Below are 17,496 nucleotides of genomic sequence, written 5' to 3' on the forward strand. Positions count from 1 at the left end.
TCCAATGTTCCCTCCAGTTCTTTTTCTAGCTGCATGGACCAACCATTGCTCTAAGCAGGAGATTTTTACACTGTCTGAAAACTGTGCAGCACTTCAAATGTTTCTTTTTGTACTAGACACATCAAACAAACACAAGTCACAACTCAAAACACAAGTAAATAATGTCAGGCAGTCAAAACAACTGACAGTCACAATGGTAAAAATAAAATGTTTTGACTAGATGGCGTCAGCATTTAGTGGGCCAGCAGTTTATTAACAATGAGCCACCGGCCACCATTCTGTGTTTATTGCTACAATTTGTAACAGTGATGTAGTTTAACTCCCAGAAATATTCACAGAGGATGTGGAAGGGGCAGACTCATAAAGTCACAGAGTGATAAGGCATGGATACAGGCTATTCGACCCAACCAGTCCATGCCAACCGTGTTACCCACCAAGCAAGTCCCAGATTCCTGCATTTGGCCTATATCTCTCCAAGCCCCACCTAATCTAAATGCTTCATAAAGGATACTTCAGTACCTGCCTCAACCACTCCCACTGGTGTCTCGTTCCATAGCCTTGCCACTTCCTGTGAGTAAACATTGTCCCTGATGTCCATTTTAAATGTTTCCAGTCTCACTGTAAACCCCAGAACCCTAGTTTTGGTCTCACCTACCCTGGGGATCCTCCTATAGAAAGGGGGCCATCACATCTATCCTGGTTCCACTCCAGCACTCATTAATATCCTGTGTGATTGGACTTAAGAGTATCTTCTCCCCTGCTGCTATTGGACTCCTGAACCAACCGGGTGGATTTCACAGTGGCCAACCATTTAAATTTGACTATTCATTCTCATTCTGACGTGTCAGTCCATCGCCTCCTCTTGTGCCTTAACAAAACTACACTCATATTGGATCACCTCCAACCTGATGGCATGAACATTAATCTCTCTAAATTCTGGTAACTTCTTCCCCTCCTTCTGCTCTCTTTTTCCATTCTCCATTTTGGTTCCCTTCCCCCTTCCCTTTCTCCCATGGGCCACCCTCCTCTCCATCAGATTCCTTCTTCTTCCACCTATCACCTCCCAGCTTCTTACTTCATCCTCCCTTCCCCACCCATCCAATCAGCTTCCCCCTCACATGGTCTCACCTATCACCCCCCAGTTTGTCCTCCTCCCCCCACATTCTTACTTCTGCCTCCTTTCCTTCCAGTCCTGATGGAGGGTCTCGGCCCAAAATGTTGACTGTGTTTTTCTCTCTATAGATTCTTCCTGACCTGCTGAGTTCCTCCAGAATTTTGTGCGTGTGACTCTGGATTTCCAGCATCTGCTTAAACTGGCGATTGTTGGGGAGGGTGAACTCAATAGGGGTTGGGGGGAGTTTTGCAAGGAAGGGTTAAGAGATGGGAAGGGGGGAGGAAGGTACTGGAGAGGAGAGGAGAGTGAACCCACCTGGAAGAACCAGCGGCCAGCGTTCAGACCTCTGAGGTCTGTCCAGTTGAACATGGCTGCATTGTCAGAGGCCCGGTCGGGAAAGACCTCCTCCACGTTGGTAGTCCGTCGCAGAGTGGTGTCGTGGACCACGAACAGGACCCCATCGTAACTTGAAGAACAGATAACAGGAGAAATCAGCCAACGGATGAGGGAGCATTTCCCGAGAGCTGCTGGTCAGGCCAGGTGGGGAGCCTGGCACATTTACCTGGGGCCTTTCTTGGCTACAATTTCAATCAAACCATAAGATGTAAGAGTAAAATAAGGCCATTCAGCCCATCAGGACTGCCACACCACTTGATAATGGGTGATTTATTTTCCCTCCCAATCCAATTAAAGATTATAAAGTTAAAGATTATCTTTATTTGTCACACGTACATCAAAAAATACAGTGAAATGTATCGTTTGCATAAATGACCATCAGTCTGAGGATGTGCTGGGGGCAGCCCGCAAGTACCATCGTACTATTGGTGCTGACGTAGAATGCCGACAACTTATTAACGCTAGCCCAGACATCTTTGGAATGGGGGAGGAAACCAAAGCAGGTGGAGGAAGCCCACATGGTGATGGGGAGAACGTACAGACTTCTTACAGGCGGTGGCGGGAATTGAACCCTGTAAACAGTTACATTAACCAAATACGCTACCATGCTAACCTTTCTCCCCGAAACATTTGACACCCTGACCATTCAAAAACCTATCAACCTCCTCTTTAAATATATCCCAATACTTGGCCGCCGTCGCCATCTGTGGCAATAAATTCCACAGATTCACCATCCTCTGGGTAAAGAAATTTCTCCTCATCTCTGTTCTAAAGGGATATCCTTCTCTTCTGTGGCTGTGCCCTCAGGTCCTAAACTGCCCCACATCCTCTCCACATCCACTCTATCGAGGCACTCTTAACGTTTCAATGAGATCTCCCCTCATTCTCCTAAACTCCAGCAAGTACAGGCCCAGAGCCATCAAACACCCCCATATGTTAACCCTTTCATTCCTGGGATCATTCTTGTGAACCTCTTCTGGACCACCTCCAATGCCAACACATCCTTTCTTACATAAGGGGCCCAAAACTGATTTCTGAATTTTCTCCCCATTTAGAAAACAGTCTGCATCTTTATTCCTTCTACCAAAGTGCACGAACAGGCAGTTCCCAACAGTGTTTTCCATCTGCCACTTCTTTGCCCATTCTCCTAATCTGTCCAAGTCCTTCTGCAGACTCCCTGCTTCCCTGCGTAAAGTAGGACAATCTGCCGTCCACGCGAGTACCTTCCCTGAGAGGCCTGCTCCGGGGTGGGTGCCTGGTGCACAGCAAGATCCCAGTAACAATTCGCTGCTCGGCAACACCCACCTCCCGCACCACTCACCTGACGGTGATGTTCACAAAGAAGCCACCCGCTTGCTGCTCGACCGCCCTCTGGAAGGACATCAGGGTGTTCTCCGGGGCTAGCTGAGGAGAGAGGTAATAGGGGACAGGGATTACCGCAAGGCCAGGGAGGTCAGTCAGCAGAGGCACCCTCCCAAGATGCACTGGGCCACGGAGAAACAGGCCCTTTGGCCTAACATGCCCATTCCGTCCAAAAGCTCGTCCCATGGAGCCCACAGCCCTCTCAACCTTTCCTCTCTACAAACTGTCCATAAAGACAAATGCCTTTAAACATTATAGTTAGATTTAGATTTATTCATTCATTTATCACATAAGCGTTGAAACATACAGTGAAATGTGTTGTTTGTGTTAACAACCAACACAATCTGAGGATATGCTGGGGTCACCACACACTCCAGTGTCAACATAGCGTGCCCACAATTAGCAGAACACGCGGCCAATGTACAAGTAACAATAGCAAAACAAACCCCTTGCCCTTCATGCCGCACACACACAAAGTCAGGCCTCCAACCCAGGACAGGCTGTCTCCATGCCTCCGGCCCCCAGACTCACAAGCTTCAGGAGCCTGACTTCTGGGCTTCGGTCCCTGTACTGCTGACCATGGGCCTCCAAGCTTAATACTTGCTGATCACAGGCCTCCAAACCCGGCACCTGCCAACCAACCTCAGGCCTTCAAACTTGGGATTCGCTGACCTCGGACTCCAACCCCAGGACTCGCTGACCTCAGTGATCACTACCTCTTGTTCTTGGAGCCCACAGACCTCAGATTTCCATCCTTGGTGATCACTGGGCTTCAACCTCAGAGCACTTTGACTTGAACTCCAACCTCCAGCTCCTTCCTCTAACTCTTCATTTGCTGCCCTTGACCCGTCACCTCATCCCTGACTCAACCCCTAACCTACCACACCCTCCCCAGAAGCCATCGTTACGAGCCTAAAACAAGTCTGAACCACAAACCCGACGGCCATCACAGCTCGGCACCATCTTGAAATTGAGTTCCCATCTCAACCACTTCCTCTGGCACCCTCGTTCCACCAGAGTCTGTGTGAAAAACGTGGCCCCTCAGGCCTCCTAGCAATCTTTCCCTCATCACCTTAAACTCATGGCTTCTAGTTTAGACTCTTGTACATCGGGGAATGAAGTCTGCAACCTTTATTATGGCCATTGTCATTTCATAACCCTCCACATGGGCACATCTCAGCCTCCTTCACTCCAGAGAAAATGGCACCAGCCTACCTAAACTCTCCTTCCAACTCAAACCCTCCTGGCCTGGTATCATCCTCAGGAAACTTTTCTGCTCACCCTCCCTCTGAATCAGACTCAGGTTTACTATCACTGGCATTCGATGTGAAATGTGTTGCTTTGCGGCAGCAGTGCATTGCAATATACTGTTACATATAATACCAAATAACGCTGTGGCCATTTTATTAGGTAAACGGGTGGATCCTAGCATGGTCTTCTACTCCTGTAGTCCATTCACTTCAAGGTTGAACATGCTGTGCATTCAGAGATGCTCTTCTGCACAACATTGTTGTAACGGTGTCCTGCCAAAGGGTCTCGGTCCGAAACGTCGACTGTACTCTTTTCCACAGATGCTGCCTGGCCTGCTGAGTTCCTCCAGCATTTTGTGTGTATTGCTTGGATTTCCAGAATCTGCAGATTTTCTCTTGTTCGCCACCTTCCCGTCAGCTTGAACCAGTTTGGCCATACTCCTTTGACCTCTCTCACAATGTATTTTTGCCCACAGTACTGTCGCTCACCGAATGATCTTTGTTTTTTTCTTTCAGCACCTTTTTCTGTAAACTCTAGAGCAGGGGTTCCCAACTTTTTTTTTATGCCAAGGACCCCTACCACTAATCTATCTATGTATCTATCTATTAACTCTGAGGATCTGTCCTGGGCCCAGCATATTGATACAACCGGAAAGAAGGCATATCTATGGCTCTGCTTCGTAAGGAGTTCTTCCAGGGGATTGTTTGTTGCTCCAGAATTCAGAATCAGAATCAGGTTCATTATCACTGTCTTTTATGACATGTTGGGTGGTGGGCTGGAGATACGTCTCTACCAAAGGAGGTGTAAGCGACTCCTTCCCTCCTTTAGACTGCAGGTCACACCTGGGCAAGGGGTCGCACCTGCTTAGCTCCCTGATCAGGATCACGTGAATCCATGGGAGCAGCTGGTGGATGGTCGTACAAGCAGCTGGTGCATATCACAAGTCCTGGTTATACGACAACTGACACCAGGCAGACAATTTCTGAAGAGTATTGATAACGGCTGGGGTCACCCATCCAGTAAAGACACTGGCCAGAAGAAGGCAATGGCAAACAACTTCTGTAGAAAAATTGATCAAGAACAATCACTGTCATGGAAAGACCATGATCACCCACGTCAAATGACATGGCACATAACAAACGAACGAATATTATGTGAATTTTTTTTGTTTTGCAGCAGTACAGTGCAAAGCATAAAATATACCATAAATGATATTAGGGGTAGCACCTTTGGTGAAGGGGCTTGTTGGTCAAAGGCAGTTCACTCACCTTTGGACCCCAGCAGATACTCAGCTCTCACCTGTGACTGAAGTGGTGGACACAGCCCAGTCCATCACAGGCAAAGCCCTCTCCACCACTGAGCACGTCCACACAGAGCACCGTCACAGGAAAGCAGCGTCCAACATCAAGGACGTCCACCACCCACACCATATGCTCTTCTCACTGCTACCATCGGGCAGCAGGTTCAGGAGCCTTAGGTCCCACACCCTAGGTTCAAGAACAGTTGTCACCCCAAAACCACCAGGCTCCTGAACCAGCATGGAGAGCTTCCCTCACCTCAACTCTGAACTGATTCCACAACCTACACACTCACTTTCAAGGACTCTTTATAATTCAGTGTTTTGTCTTGTAGTTGCAGAGTTTGTCTTCTTTACAACATTGGTGATGTCTGTTTCTGTACAGTTCTTTGTAAATTCTACTTTTTTCATGTGAATGCCTGCAAGAAAATGAATCTCAGAGCAGTATATGGCGACATATACATTCTTTGATAATATATTTACTTTGAACTTTGAGTTTGGAGAGATTTGGTACGTGACAAGTTCCTGCAGATGGACCACAGGGAGCGTTCTGGCTGGTTGCATCTGATATGGAGGCTCCAATGCACACGATGGCAAGAGGTTGCAGGGAGTTGTACGCAGACTCAACCAGCTCCATCAGCAGCACAACCCTCCCCAGCATCGGGGACGTCTTCAGAAGGTGGTGACCCAACAAAGTGGCATGCAGCATTAAGGACCCTCGCCGTCCAGGACGTTCCCTCTACGTGTGACTACCATCAGGGACAGGGAGGAGCTACAGGAGCCTGAAAACACACACTCAACGGTTCCGGGACAGCTTCAGATTTCAAAGTTCAAAGTTCAAATTCCAGGTGAATTTATTATCAAAGTACAAATATGTCACCATATACAACCCTGAGACTCATTTTATTGTGGGCATTCACAGTAGTTACAAAGAAACACAGTGGAATCAATGAAAAACACACACAACAAAGACAGGCGAACAACCAGTCTGCGAAGGAGAACAAACTGTGCGAATACAAAACACAAACTAATAATAATAAATAAATAAGCAATAAATATCGAGAATATGAACCTACAGGAAAGATGTAAACAAGGTTGAAAGAGTGCAGAGAAAACTTACAAGGATGTTGCCGGGTCTGGAGTTAAAAGGAAAAATTGAATAGGTTAGGGCTTTATTATTTAGAACATCAAAAATAAAAGTAGATTTGATAGGGGTTATCAAAATTATGAGGGGTATAGACAGGGTAAATGCAAGTAAACTTTTTCCACTGAGGTTGGGTGGGGCTACAACCAGAGGTCATGGATTAAGGGTGAAAGGTGGGAAGTTTAAGGGGAACATGAGGGGAAACTTCTTCACTCAGAGGGTGGTGAGAATGTAAAACAAGCTGCCAGCACAAATGGTCCATGTGAGCTCGATTTCAACATTCAGGAGTGGTTTGGATAGGAACACGGATAGCAGGGGTATGGAGGGCTATGGTCCCAGTGCATGTCAATGGGAGTAGGCCACTCAAATGGTTTTGACATGGATTAGATGGGTTGAGAGGCCTGTTTCTGTGCTGTACTTCTCTACGAGCTAAAGAGTCCTTGCAAGTAAGTACACAGGTTGTGTGATCAGTGTTGGGTTGAGTGAAGTTATCCTCTTTGGTTCAAAGGCTGATGGTTGTGGGGTAATAACTATTCCTGAACCTGGTGGTGCGAGTCCTGAGGCTCCTGTACCTCCTCCCTCATGGCAGCAGCGAGACCAGAGTGAGAGAAGAGAAAGATTCTTCTGAACCGGACATGAACGCTACCTTTTGCACTATTAATTTTGTAATTTTTGCACTGTACTGCTGCTGCAAAACAACATATTTCACGTCAAATAAGACAGAATTAAAAAACCTGATTCTGTTTCCGATTTAATGATGTCCCTCTGCCCTTAGATTTCTGAATGGACAATAAACCCAGCAACATTACCTCAGTAGTTTTTCCTCTCTCCCAGTTTCACCCATCACCTTGTTTTCTCTCCACTACCCCTGCCTTTCAAATCTACTCCTCATCTTTTTTTCTCCAGTCCTGTCGAAGGGTCTCGGCCCAAAACGTCAACTGTATTTTTTTCCATAGATGCTGCCTGACCTGTTTAATTCCTCCAGCATTTTGTGTGTGTTATTGTAGATTTCCAGCATCTGCATAATTTCACTTGTTTGTGAACATTACCTCAGTACTTTTCCCTCTCTTTTTGCCTACTTATTAATTAAATTTTATTTTGTTATATATACTTCTTAGTGTAATTTATAATTTTTATTATTTCCTATTGCTATGTACTGCTGCCACAAAACAACAAATTTCATTACGTACATTAAACCTGATTCCGATTCCTGGAACTTGGAGTGAAAAACAATCTCCTGGAAGAAATCTAACCAGTCGATCTGCATCCGTAGGTATAAAGGAATGTCGACCTTTCAGGACGAAACCCTGCGTCAGGGTTCTTCGTAAATTTCCAAGCCATAGATGGGATCGATCCCAAGAATGTGAAGGTACCAAATTCAGAGGTGTGGGGATCTCACCACCTCCTTGCTGTTGCCTAGAGGCCACACCTCAACCCAAACCAGAGTGCTCAAAAAGGAGTTTCAATTACCCGCAAATCTCACAATGGCCACATGGTGGCGCAAGATAATAATTTTTCAAATAACGCTGAAAGAAAATGTTTCAACATTAGAATCTCAAATGAGAATCTCTGCTCATGTCTAACGCTGAATTTAATTATTTATCACGTAATTCGCAGGAGAGTCAAGAGAAAGCTTCACACTGCTCAAACCCAGGCTTTCACTGCTCTGGAGAGGGAGCTCTATTTAAAAGTTCAAAGTATATGTATAATGAAGTACACAAATGTTACCATATACAACCCTGAGATTTGAGATTATTTTCTTGCAGACTTTATGGAAAACATGAGATGAAAAGTCCTTGAAAGTGGATCCATAGGTTGTGGGAACAGCTCAATACTGGGATGAACGAAGCTGAGTGAAGTTATCCCCTCTGTTTCAGGAGCCTGATGATTGAGGGGCAGTGACTACTGCTGAACCTGGTGGTGAGAGTCCTGAGGCTCCTGTACCTCCTTCCTGATGGCAGCAGTGAGAAGAGGGCATGGCCTGGGTGGTGGGGGTCCCTGATGACGGATGCTGCTTTCCTGCGATAACGCTCCACGTAGATGTGCTCAGTGGTGGGAAGGGCTTTACCTGTGACAGACTGGGCCATCTCCACTATTTTGTAGGATTTTCTATTCAAGGGCATTGGTGCTTCCAGACCAGGCTGTGATGCAGGCAGTCAATACACTCTCCACCACACATCTATAGAGGATTGTCAAGGTTTTCGTTGGTCGCAAACTTCTAAGGAAGTAGAGATACTGCTGAGGCCAGGGCAAGTCCTCTGAAATGATAACACTGAGGAATTTAAAACTGCTGACCCTCTCAAACTCTGATGAGGACTGGCTCATCTCTACTACATCTCTTCTGTACGTTACGTCCTGGGTGCAGCATGTAAGTACCATTACAAAGGAGGCACTGTAGCCCCTCTGCTTTCTTAGAAGTTTGTGACCAACTTCGATAGTTACACGCTGAAGAGTATCCTGAATGGTTGCATGGTATGGGAACACCAATTACCTTGAATGGAAAAGCCGACAAAAAGTAGTGAATATGGCCCAGTGATCACAGGAAAAGCCCTCCCCACCAATGAGCACACCGAAACGTGTGCCACCCTTCATCAGGACTTCATTGGGTCTCGGCCCGAAATGTTGACTCCTTATTCTTCTCCATAGATGCTGCCTGACCTGCTGAGTTCCTCCAGCATTTGTGGGTGTTGCTCTGGATTTCAAACACCTACAGAATCTCCTGTGTTTAGGAGGGAGTTTCACCCTGTGTCTAACCCGCACTGTGAAATCTCAACTAAGAATGTGGTAGACCACGTCTCAATTGTCAACAATCTTCGTTCTGGCAACAGCTGCAGTACAATGTCCCCTCCTGTTACGGAACTATTCCAGGTCCTCATTTCTTGCTGACAGGAAATAAACATTAAAAATAGATTGCAGCCTTCCTTGACCACCCTGTGTAACAACAAGATCTTATGAAGGATTACCGTATGAACTGCACATTTTCTGATCCCCCCAGGGAACCATCAGAGGCCGTGTAGACTTTGTCCTGTTTGTGCAGGAAGCAGTTTAAAATGCTGCTCTGACAGCAAGTGAAACCACGTGAAAGTCTTGTACTAAATACGTAGCAATCACTCGGGGATTCACCTGCCAACTCGTCTTTTTATATCCGTTAGCTGCGGCTCAGAGATGTAGGTTCTGAGTTAGACCCACCTGCAACACTCCTGCTCAGCCCAGGGCAGAGTGAAACTCCCGCCACGCTGTCCCATCACACACTCCCGGGGCCAAATACAGAGTGAAACTCCCACTACACTGTCCCGTCACACACTCCCGGGGCCAAATACAGAGTGAAACTCCCTCCACACTGTCCCATCACACACTCCCGGGGCCAAATACAGAGTGAAACTCCCTCCACACTGTCCCATCACACACTCCTGGGGCCGAATACAAAGCAAAGCTCCCTCCACACCGTCCCATCACACACTCCCAGGGTCAGGCACAGAGTGAAGCTCCCACCACACTGTCCCATCACACACTCCCGGGGCCAAATACAGAGAGGAACTCCCACCACACTGTCCCATCACACACTCCCGGGGCCAAATACAGAGTGAAACTCCCTCCACATTGTCCCATCACACACCCCTGGGATCAGACACAGAGTGAAGCTCCCTCTACACTGTCCCATCACACACTCGTGGGGTCAGACACAGAGTGAAGCTCCCTCTACACTGCCCCATCACACACTCCTGGGGTCAGACACAGAGTGAAGCTCCCTCTACACTTTTGAAGAAACCTTGCAGTAGACTAGCAATGGATCTACAGAAGCTCCAGATTTGCTGCACCTGCAGAATCTTTTGTGTTTATCATCTGTTGCTCCACTGCGAAGTCTCTTCAAGGGACACCGGCCCTGAAGAAGTTTAAACCTTCTCTTTGATGGGAGTTCAGTGAGACACTCTCTCACTGCTGCCCCTCTGTGATCTCTGCCTCTCTCCGACTCTTCAGCCATGTCCTCAACCAGGTGTGCTATGACGGGCAATCCTTCCCCTCCTTCCACTGCTGCACCAATGGCATCAGCGCCAGACTCCGGAGCGAAGGCTCCCGAGTTCGAATCCAAGTCCGGCCACCCCCCGAACACGCTTTCCATTCGTGCCGGGTTGAGCGTCAAGCTAGGCACTCGGCCTTGTAAAAAAAGAGGGTCGAGTCAGCAACGTTCATATCGTGACCCGGTTAATCCGAAAGGAGACCAATCCTGACACCACGCGCCAGACAAGAATGGCTGCCTGTCTGGTGTGACACGCTAAGAAAAAAACTGCCCTCCCCACCTTCTCATTCCAGCCCTGATGAGGGCTCTCAACCTGACACATCGACCGTTTATTCGTTTCCATAGATGTTGCCTGACCTGCCAAGTTCCTCCAGCATTTTGTGTCACTATCTCATGGGTTGCTGCAGGCAGGCCAGTGCAACCTACTGCCGGACTTTTGCTCGTTCCTCGGTCAGCGGTTACCTACCATCGGCACACCTCCATTTCCGATGACGTCTGGTCTCCGGCCCAGCTTCTCCTTGTTCATGATGCATGGCGACCAGATTAACAATGGTAGCAGGTACAGGGACACAAGGACTCCCAGGTACAGCAGCAGCAGGAAAGTCTGAAACACTGAGGGCAGACAGGAACACACCTTCAGCGTGCCAATTTCTCCAACTCCTACTTCTCTCTTTTTCCATTCCCCATTCTGGCTCCTCTCTCACCCCCTCTCTTCTCCTCAACTGCCCACCTCCTCCTCCTTCCCTTTCTCCCATGATCTACTCTCCATTCCCAACAGATTCCTTCCTCTTCACCCCTCAACCTCTTCCACCTATCACCTCCCAGCTTCCTATTTCATCCCTCCTCCACCCACGCACCTTCCCCCTCACCTGGCCTTGCCTGTCACCTCCCAGCTTCTTATTCTGGCTTCTTGCCCCTTCCTTTCCAGTCAATGGGATTAGTTCAGGTAGACAACTTGACTCTAACTCTCAACTCTATGGCTTGAAGGAAACGCTTAGCCCTTGGGTAATGGCTCATAAAAGTCGCTCTGTTTAATGTATGGTACGCTAGGACGTTTTTCCCGGGAGCGTAGGAGAATGAAGGGAGATTTGATAGAAGTATCCAAAATTATGAGGAGTGTAGAACAACTTCTTCCCCTCTTCCATCTGATTTCTGACTGGACACTAAATCCATGAGCACAACCTCACTACTTTTTAATTTCTATTCTTGCTCTACTTATTTAATATAACTATTTAATATATATACTTACTGTAATTCACATTTTTCTCTTATTTTGTATTGCAATATTCTGCTGCCGCAAAGACTACAAAATTCCACGACGTATGAAACCAGATTCTGATTCCCATAAGTGCAAGCAAGCTGTTTTCACTGAGGTTGGTTGAGACTACAACTAGAGGTCATACAGTGTCTATAAAAAATATTTATTCCCCCCCCCGAAAGTTTTATTGTTTTAGATCACTTTGTAGAGATCTGTTTTCACTTTGACACAAAAGACTCTTTTTCTGTTGATCAGTGTCAAAAAAGCCAAATTAAATCCACTGCGATTTATTGTTGTAAAAAACAATAAAACATGAAAACTTCCATGGGGAGGGGATGAATATTTTTTATAGGCCCTGTAGGTTACAGGTGCAAGGTAAAATATTTAAGGGGGGATTTCTCCTCTCGGAGAGTGGTGTGAGTGTGGAACAAGTTTGGTTCACATAGAGCAGAAGGGCTGATGTACTCTACCACCCTCTGATTCTATCTCACTGAATGTGGCCAACCTTACAGCCAGTCTTCTCCCCAGAGAAACGCAGCCAAAAGGGCATGGGTTTGGGGAGAGAGTAAAGAAATTTAATAGAGACTGAGGGCAAATTTTTCACCCAGAGGGTGGTCAGTGTTTGGAACAAACTTCCAGAGGAAGTGGCTGAGGCAGGTACGTTGACAACATTTAAAAGACACTTGGACAGGTTGGGAAAGTTTTCAAGGGACTTGGGCCAAACGTGGACAGAAGGGACTTTTTGATAGGAATCTTGGGTCGGCATAGATCAGCTGGGCCGAAGGGCCCGTTTCCACAGCGTATGATACCATGAGTCAGAGGGCAGATGATCGAACAGAAGAATGAGGGGAGGTGCCCGGACTCACGAGGTGAAAACACCCCCATCCTCCGCACTGAAAAGTCCTGGACCGAAGCAGGGTGGTCCAGGAAGACAACGGTGGACAGTACATACCTATTCTCTCTGAGCGAGCAAACTGCCCAGCAACCAGCCAGGCCAGCAATGTTACCACGGCAACTGCACCAATATGAAGGAAGGGTGCAGTGGCCTGTGCAGGGGAAGAAAGAATAAATGAAATCAGTTCATTGATATGGAAACAATTACAGATATCACCTTAATTCCACAGTCTAATACACCAAAAGAGTTAAACACCAATAATCCAACACCCTCTGGCCTTTCGTAGTTCCAGATTTGCAGACTTTCTAGAAATGGTTTTATTTTTGTGATTCTGTATTCACAGACTTTTTAGAAATATTATTTTATTCATAGCCCAACATACTTTTTATTTTTAGATGTCATACACTATTGTGTTCAGTTCTGGCCGCCTCATTATTGGAAGGATGTGGAAGCTTTAGAGAGGTTAGAGAGGACATTTACCAGGATACTGCCTGGCTTAGAGAGAATGTTTTATGAGGCTAGGCTGAGCGAGCTGGCTCTTTTCCCTTTGGAACAAAGGAGGATGAGAGGTGAGATGATAGAGGTGTACAAGATGATGAGGGATAGATTGAGTGGAGAGTCAGATTTTTTTCCCAGGGCAGCAATGGTCAATAGCATCCATCATTAAGGACCCTCACCACCCAGGACGTGCCCTCTTCTCAATGCTACTACCAGGGAGGAGGTACAAGAGCCTGATGACACACACTCAACATTTTATGAACTGCTTTGTCCCTCTGCCATCCGACTGCTGCATGAACAATGGACCCATGAACACTACCTCACTATTTTTGCTCCCTTTTTGCAAAACATTTAATTTTTATACATATACAGACAATACTGTGCAAAGGTCTTAGACATCCTAGATTTTTTATCTGGTTTCAGATGGTTTGGCCTCCACCGAGCCCTGATCTCAACATCATCGAGGCTGCCTGGGATTACCTGGAGAGACAGAAGCAAACAAGACACCAAAAGTCTGAAGAAGAACTGCTCCATCATTTCATCATGGCTGATCCAATTTTCCTCTCAGCCCCATTCTTCTGCCTTCTCCCTGTGTCCCTTCATGACCTAACCAATCAAGAATCTATCAACCTCTGCCTTAAATATATATAAAGGCTTCCCTCCTCGTCTCTATTCTAAAAGGGCACCCCTCTATTCTGAGGCTACGTCTTCTGGTTTTAGACTCTCTGACCATAGGAAACATCCTCTCCACATCCCCTCTTTCGCAGATTTTCACCATGATGGCGTCCTGATGACTCCACTCAGAGTTAAGGGCTTTCTTCTTCTTCTTCTTCTTCTTCATCAATTCCATATCCAAATTATTAACATATAACATAAAAAGAATCGGTTCCAACACAGACCCTTGTGAAGCACCCCTATCACCAGCAGCCAGTTAGATGAGGTGTCAATGAGGTCAGCCCTCATTCTTCTGAATTCCAGGGAATACAGGCCCAGAGCCATCAAACACTCTTCATTGTCAAGCCTTTCAATCCTGGAATCATTTTTGTGAGCCTCCTTTGAACCCTCTCCAGTTTCAGCACATCCTTTCTAAGACAAGGGGCCCAAAACAGCTGACAATAATCCAAGTGAGGCCTCGCCACTGCTTTATAAAGTTTCACATTACATCCTTGCTTGTATATTCTAGTCCTCTTGAAATGAATGCTAACATCTCTTTTGCCTTCCTCACCACAGACTCAACGTGAAAATTAACCTTTAGGGAATCCTACACAAGGACTCCCAAGTCCTTTTGTGCCTCAGGTTTTTGTATTTTTCTCTCCATTTAGAAAATAGTCAACACTTTATTTTCTTCTACCAAAGTGCATGACCATACACTTCCCAACACTATTCCATCTGGCATTTCTTTGCCCATTCTCCTAACCTGTCTAACTCCTTCTGTAGCATCTCTAATTCCTCAAAATGACCTGCCCCTCCACCTAGCTTCATATCGTCTGCAAACTTTGCAACAAAGCCATCAATTCCATAGCTGGCTGGTGGCGTAGTGGCATCAGCGCCGGACTTCAGAGCGAAGGCTCCCGAGTTCGAATCCAGCCGGCTCCCTTGCACACTTTCCATCCGTGCTGGGTTGAGCGTTGAGCTAGCGACTCGGCCTTTTAAAAATAAGAAAGCCTGCTAAAAAAATTCCACCATGATGGCGTCCTGATGACTCCACTCAGAGTTAAGGGCTTTCTTCTTCTTCTTCTTCTTCATCAATTCCATATCCAAATTATTAACATATAACATAAAAAGAATCGGTTCCAACACAGACCCTTGTGAAGCACCCCCAGTCACCAGCAGCCAGTTAGAAAAGGCTCTCTTTATTCCCACTCTTTGCCTCCTGCCAGTCAGCCACTGGTTTATCCATGTTAGAATATTTCCTGTATTTTCTGTTTCATGGGCTCTTAACTTATTAAGCAGCCTCATGTGTGGTACCCTGTCAAAGGCCTTCTGAAAATCCAAGTACACAACATCAATCAATTCTACTATGTCTATTCTGCTTGTTATTTCTTCAAAGAATTCCAACAGATTTATCGGGCAAGATTTTCCCTTGTGGAAACCATGCTGACTATGGCCTATTTTACTGTATGTCTCCAAGTACCCTGAGACCTCATCCTTAATAATTGACTGCAACATCTTCCCAACCACTGAGGTCAGACTAACCGGCCTATAGTTTCCTTTCTTCTCCCTCTCTCCCTTCTTAAAGAATGGAGTGACATTTGCAATTTTCCAGTCTTCCGGAACCCTTCCAGAATCTAGTGATTCTTAGAAGATCATTACTAATGCCTCCACAATCTCTTCAGTCACCTCTTTCAAACCCTGGGGTGTAGTCCATCTGGTCCAGGTGACTTCTCTACCTTCAGACCTTCCAGTTTCCCAAGAATTTTCTCCATAGTAATGGTAACTTCACACACTTCATGACCCCTTACACCTGGAACTTCCACCAAACTGCTAGCGTCTTCCACAGTGAAGACTGATGCAAAATACTTATTCAGTTCGCGTGCCATTTCCTTGTCCCCGACTTCTATCTCTCCCTATCATCCCTGCCAGTGTTCTTTTCCAAACAATTCCAGCCAACTCCTCTCTCATGCCTTTGTAATTCCCTCTACTCCACTGTAATACTGATACATCTGACTTTAGCTTCTCCTTCTCAACTTTCAGGTTGAATTCGATCATGTTACGATCATTTCCCCTAAGGGTTCTTTTATCTTAAGCTCTCTGATCAATTCTGATCCATTGCACAACACCCAATCTAGAATAGCTGATCCCGTAGTGGGCTCCACCATGAGCTGCTCTTAAAAGCCATCTCATAGGCACTCTAGAAACTCCCTCTCTTGGCATCCAGCACCAAATTGCTTTTCCAAATCTACTTGCATATTGAAGCCTCCCATGACTACTGTCACGTTGCCATTTTTAATTTGCAGACCTCATCCATACTCTTTTGTGGGGAGTCTGTATATAACTCTCATCAGGGTCTTTTTACTCTTGCAGTTTGTTAGCTCTACCCACAATGATTCATCACCTTCTGACCCTTTATCACCTCTTTCTAATGATTTGATTTCATTTTTTACCAAGAGAGGAATACCTGCCCCTCTGCCTTCCTCCCCGTCCTAAAATGAAGACCATATTAACAGACAGAAAGATGAGCACGTACACTAAAAACAGAATACTGCAGCGCTACATTTATTCTATCCTGACTCATGGAAGTGAATGCTGGACCATTTCCCCAGCAATGGAAAAGAGACTAGAAGTAGCTGATTTATGGTTCTACAGGCGAATGTTAAAAATATCATGGACCGCACACACATCAAATGAAGAAGTTCTCAGAAGAGCCCAAGCAGTTCAATCACTCATACCAACAATAAGAGAAAGACAACTCAGATTCCTAGGACACATCATGCGGAAAGATGAACTAGAAAAACTCATATTCTCTGGAAAGAACGAGGGGAGCAAACCTAGAGGAAGACCTCGGCTCATGAAGATCAAAAGCCTAGCCAGGTGGCTACACATCGAGGAAACCACGGTCACCAACGTCCGCATCGGATATGGAACCTAGACAGACAGACAGGCCACAAGTGTACTCTGCATTGGCTGTGCATTTCCCGTGCTTTTCCAGTCACCCAGTTACCTGTCTCCTGCAGTCTACGGTTGACTACCTCCCTGTAGCTCCTGTCTATCACCTCCTCATTCTCATGTATGAATCGAGACGCAGATGGAACTTGGTAGAATAACAGTTCAGCACAGACTAGATAGCCTGAAGGCCCTGATTTGTGTTGTAGTGCTCTACGACTCGAGTTGGAGAGATCTCTCAACCAGCCAATGTGAGTGGCAGGAGATGATTTGCCTCCTTCTACATGGAATTGTTTCCCAAACATAGAACTCCATTGCAATTGGTCAAACAGCAAGCAGGACAGAAAACCAATCACAGAATGAACCAAGAGATTACATGACTAACCTGAAATGATATCAGAATAATGTCCCATTCCTCCTTCCACATCTGGTTGACTGATACCACGGCCACGAGGAGGGTCACCAAGATCACCATGAGTCCAACCTGCAAGAGCACAGAGAGGCTGAAAATAAGGCAGGGGTTCCCAACCTGAGGTCCAAGGAGCCCTTGGTTAATAGTAGGGGTCCATGGCATAAAAAAGGTTGCACATCCCTGCTGTAGAGGATGATATAATGGGGACATTTAAAGACTCTTAGATAGGCACATGGGTGTTGGAAAAT

At 46.2% G+C, this 17,496-nt stretch overlaps 1 protein-coding gene across 6 annotated transcripts in view; it reads right to left on the reverse strand.

Moving 5' to 3' along the window:
- gdpd5b (glycerophosphodiester phosphodiesterase domain containing 5b) overlaps positions 1-17,496 on the reverse strand; it is a 369,021-nt gene that overhangs the window by 40,786 nt on the left and 310,739 nt on the right. For all 6 annotated transcript variants that reach the window (XM_072262580.1, XM_072262584.1, XM_072262581.1 and 3 more), the window contains 5 exons: positions 17,222-17,320; positions 12,793-12,886; positions 11,049-11,194; positions 2,832-2,914; positions 1,430-1,580 (listed from right to left, as the gene is read on the reverse strand). In XM_072262580.1, coding sequence (XP_072118681.1) covers positions 1,430-1,580; positions 2,832-2,914; positions 11,049-11,194; positions 12,793-12,886; positions 17,222-17,320 — 573 coding nt within the window. The remainder of the gene's footprint in view (positions 1-1,429; positions 1,581-2,831; positions 2,915-11,048; positions 11,195-12,792; positions 12,887-17,221; positions 17,321-17,496) is intronic.

This window comes from Mobula birostris, chromosome 7, assembly GCF_030028105.1.
Source record: "Mobula birostris isolate sMobBir1 chromosome 7, sMobBir1.hap1, whole genome shotgun sequence".
Classification (NCBI taxonomy): Eukaryota; Metazoa; Chordata; class Chondrichthyes; order Myliobatiformes; family Myliobatidae; genus Mobula; species Mobula birostris.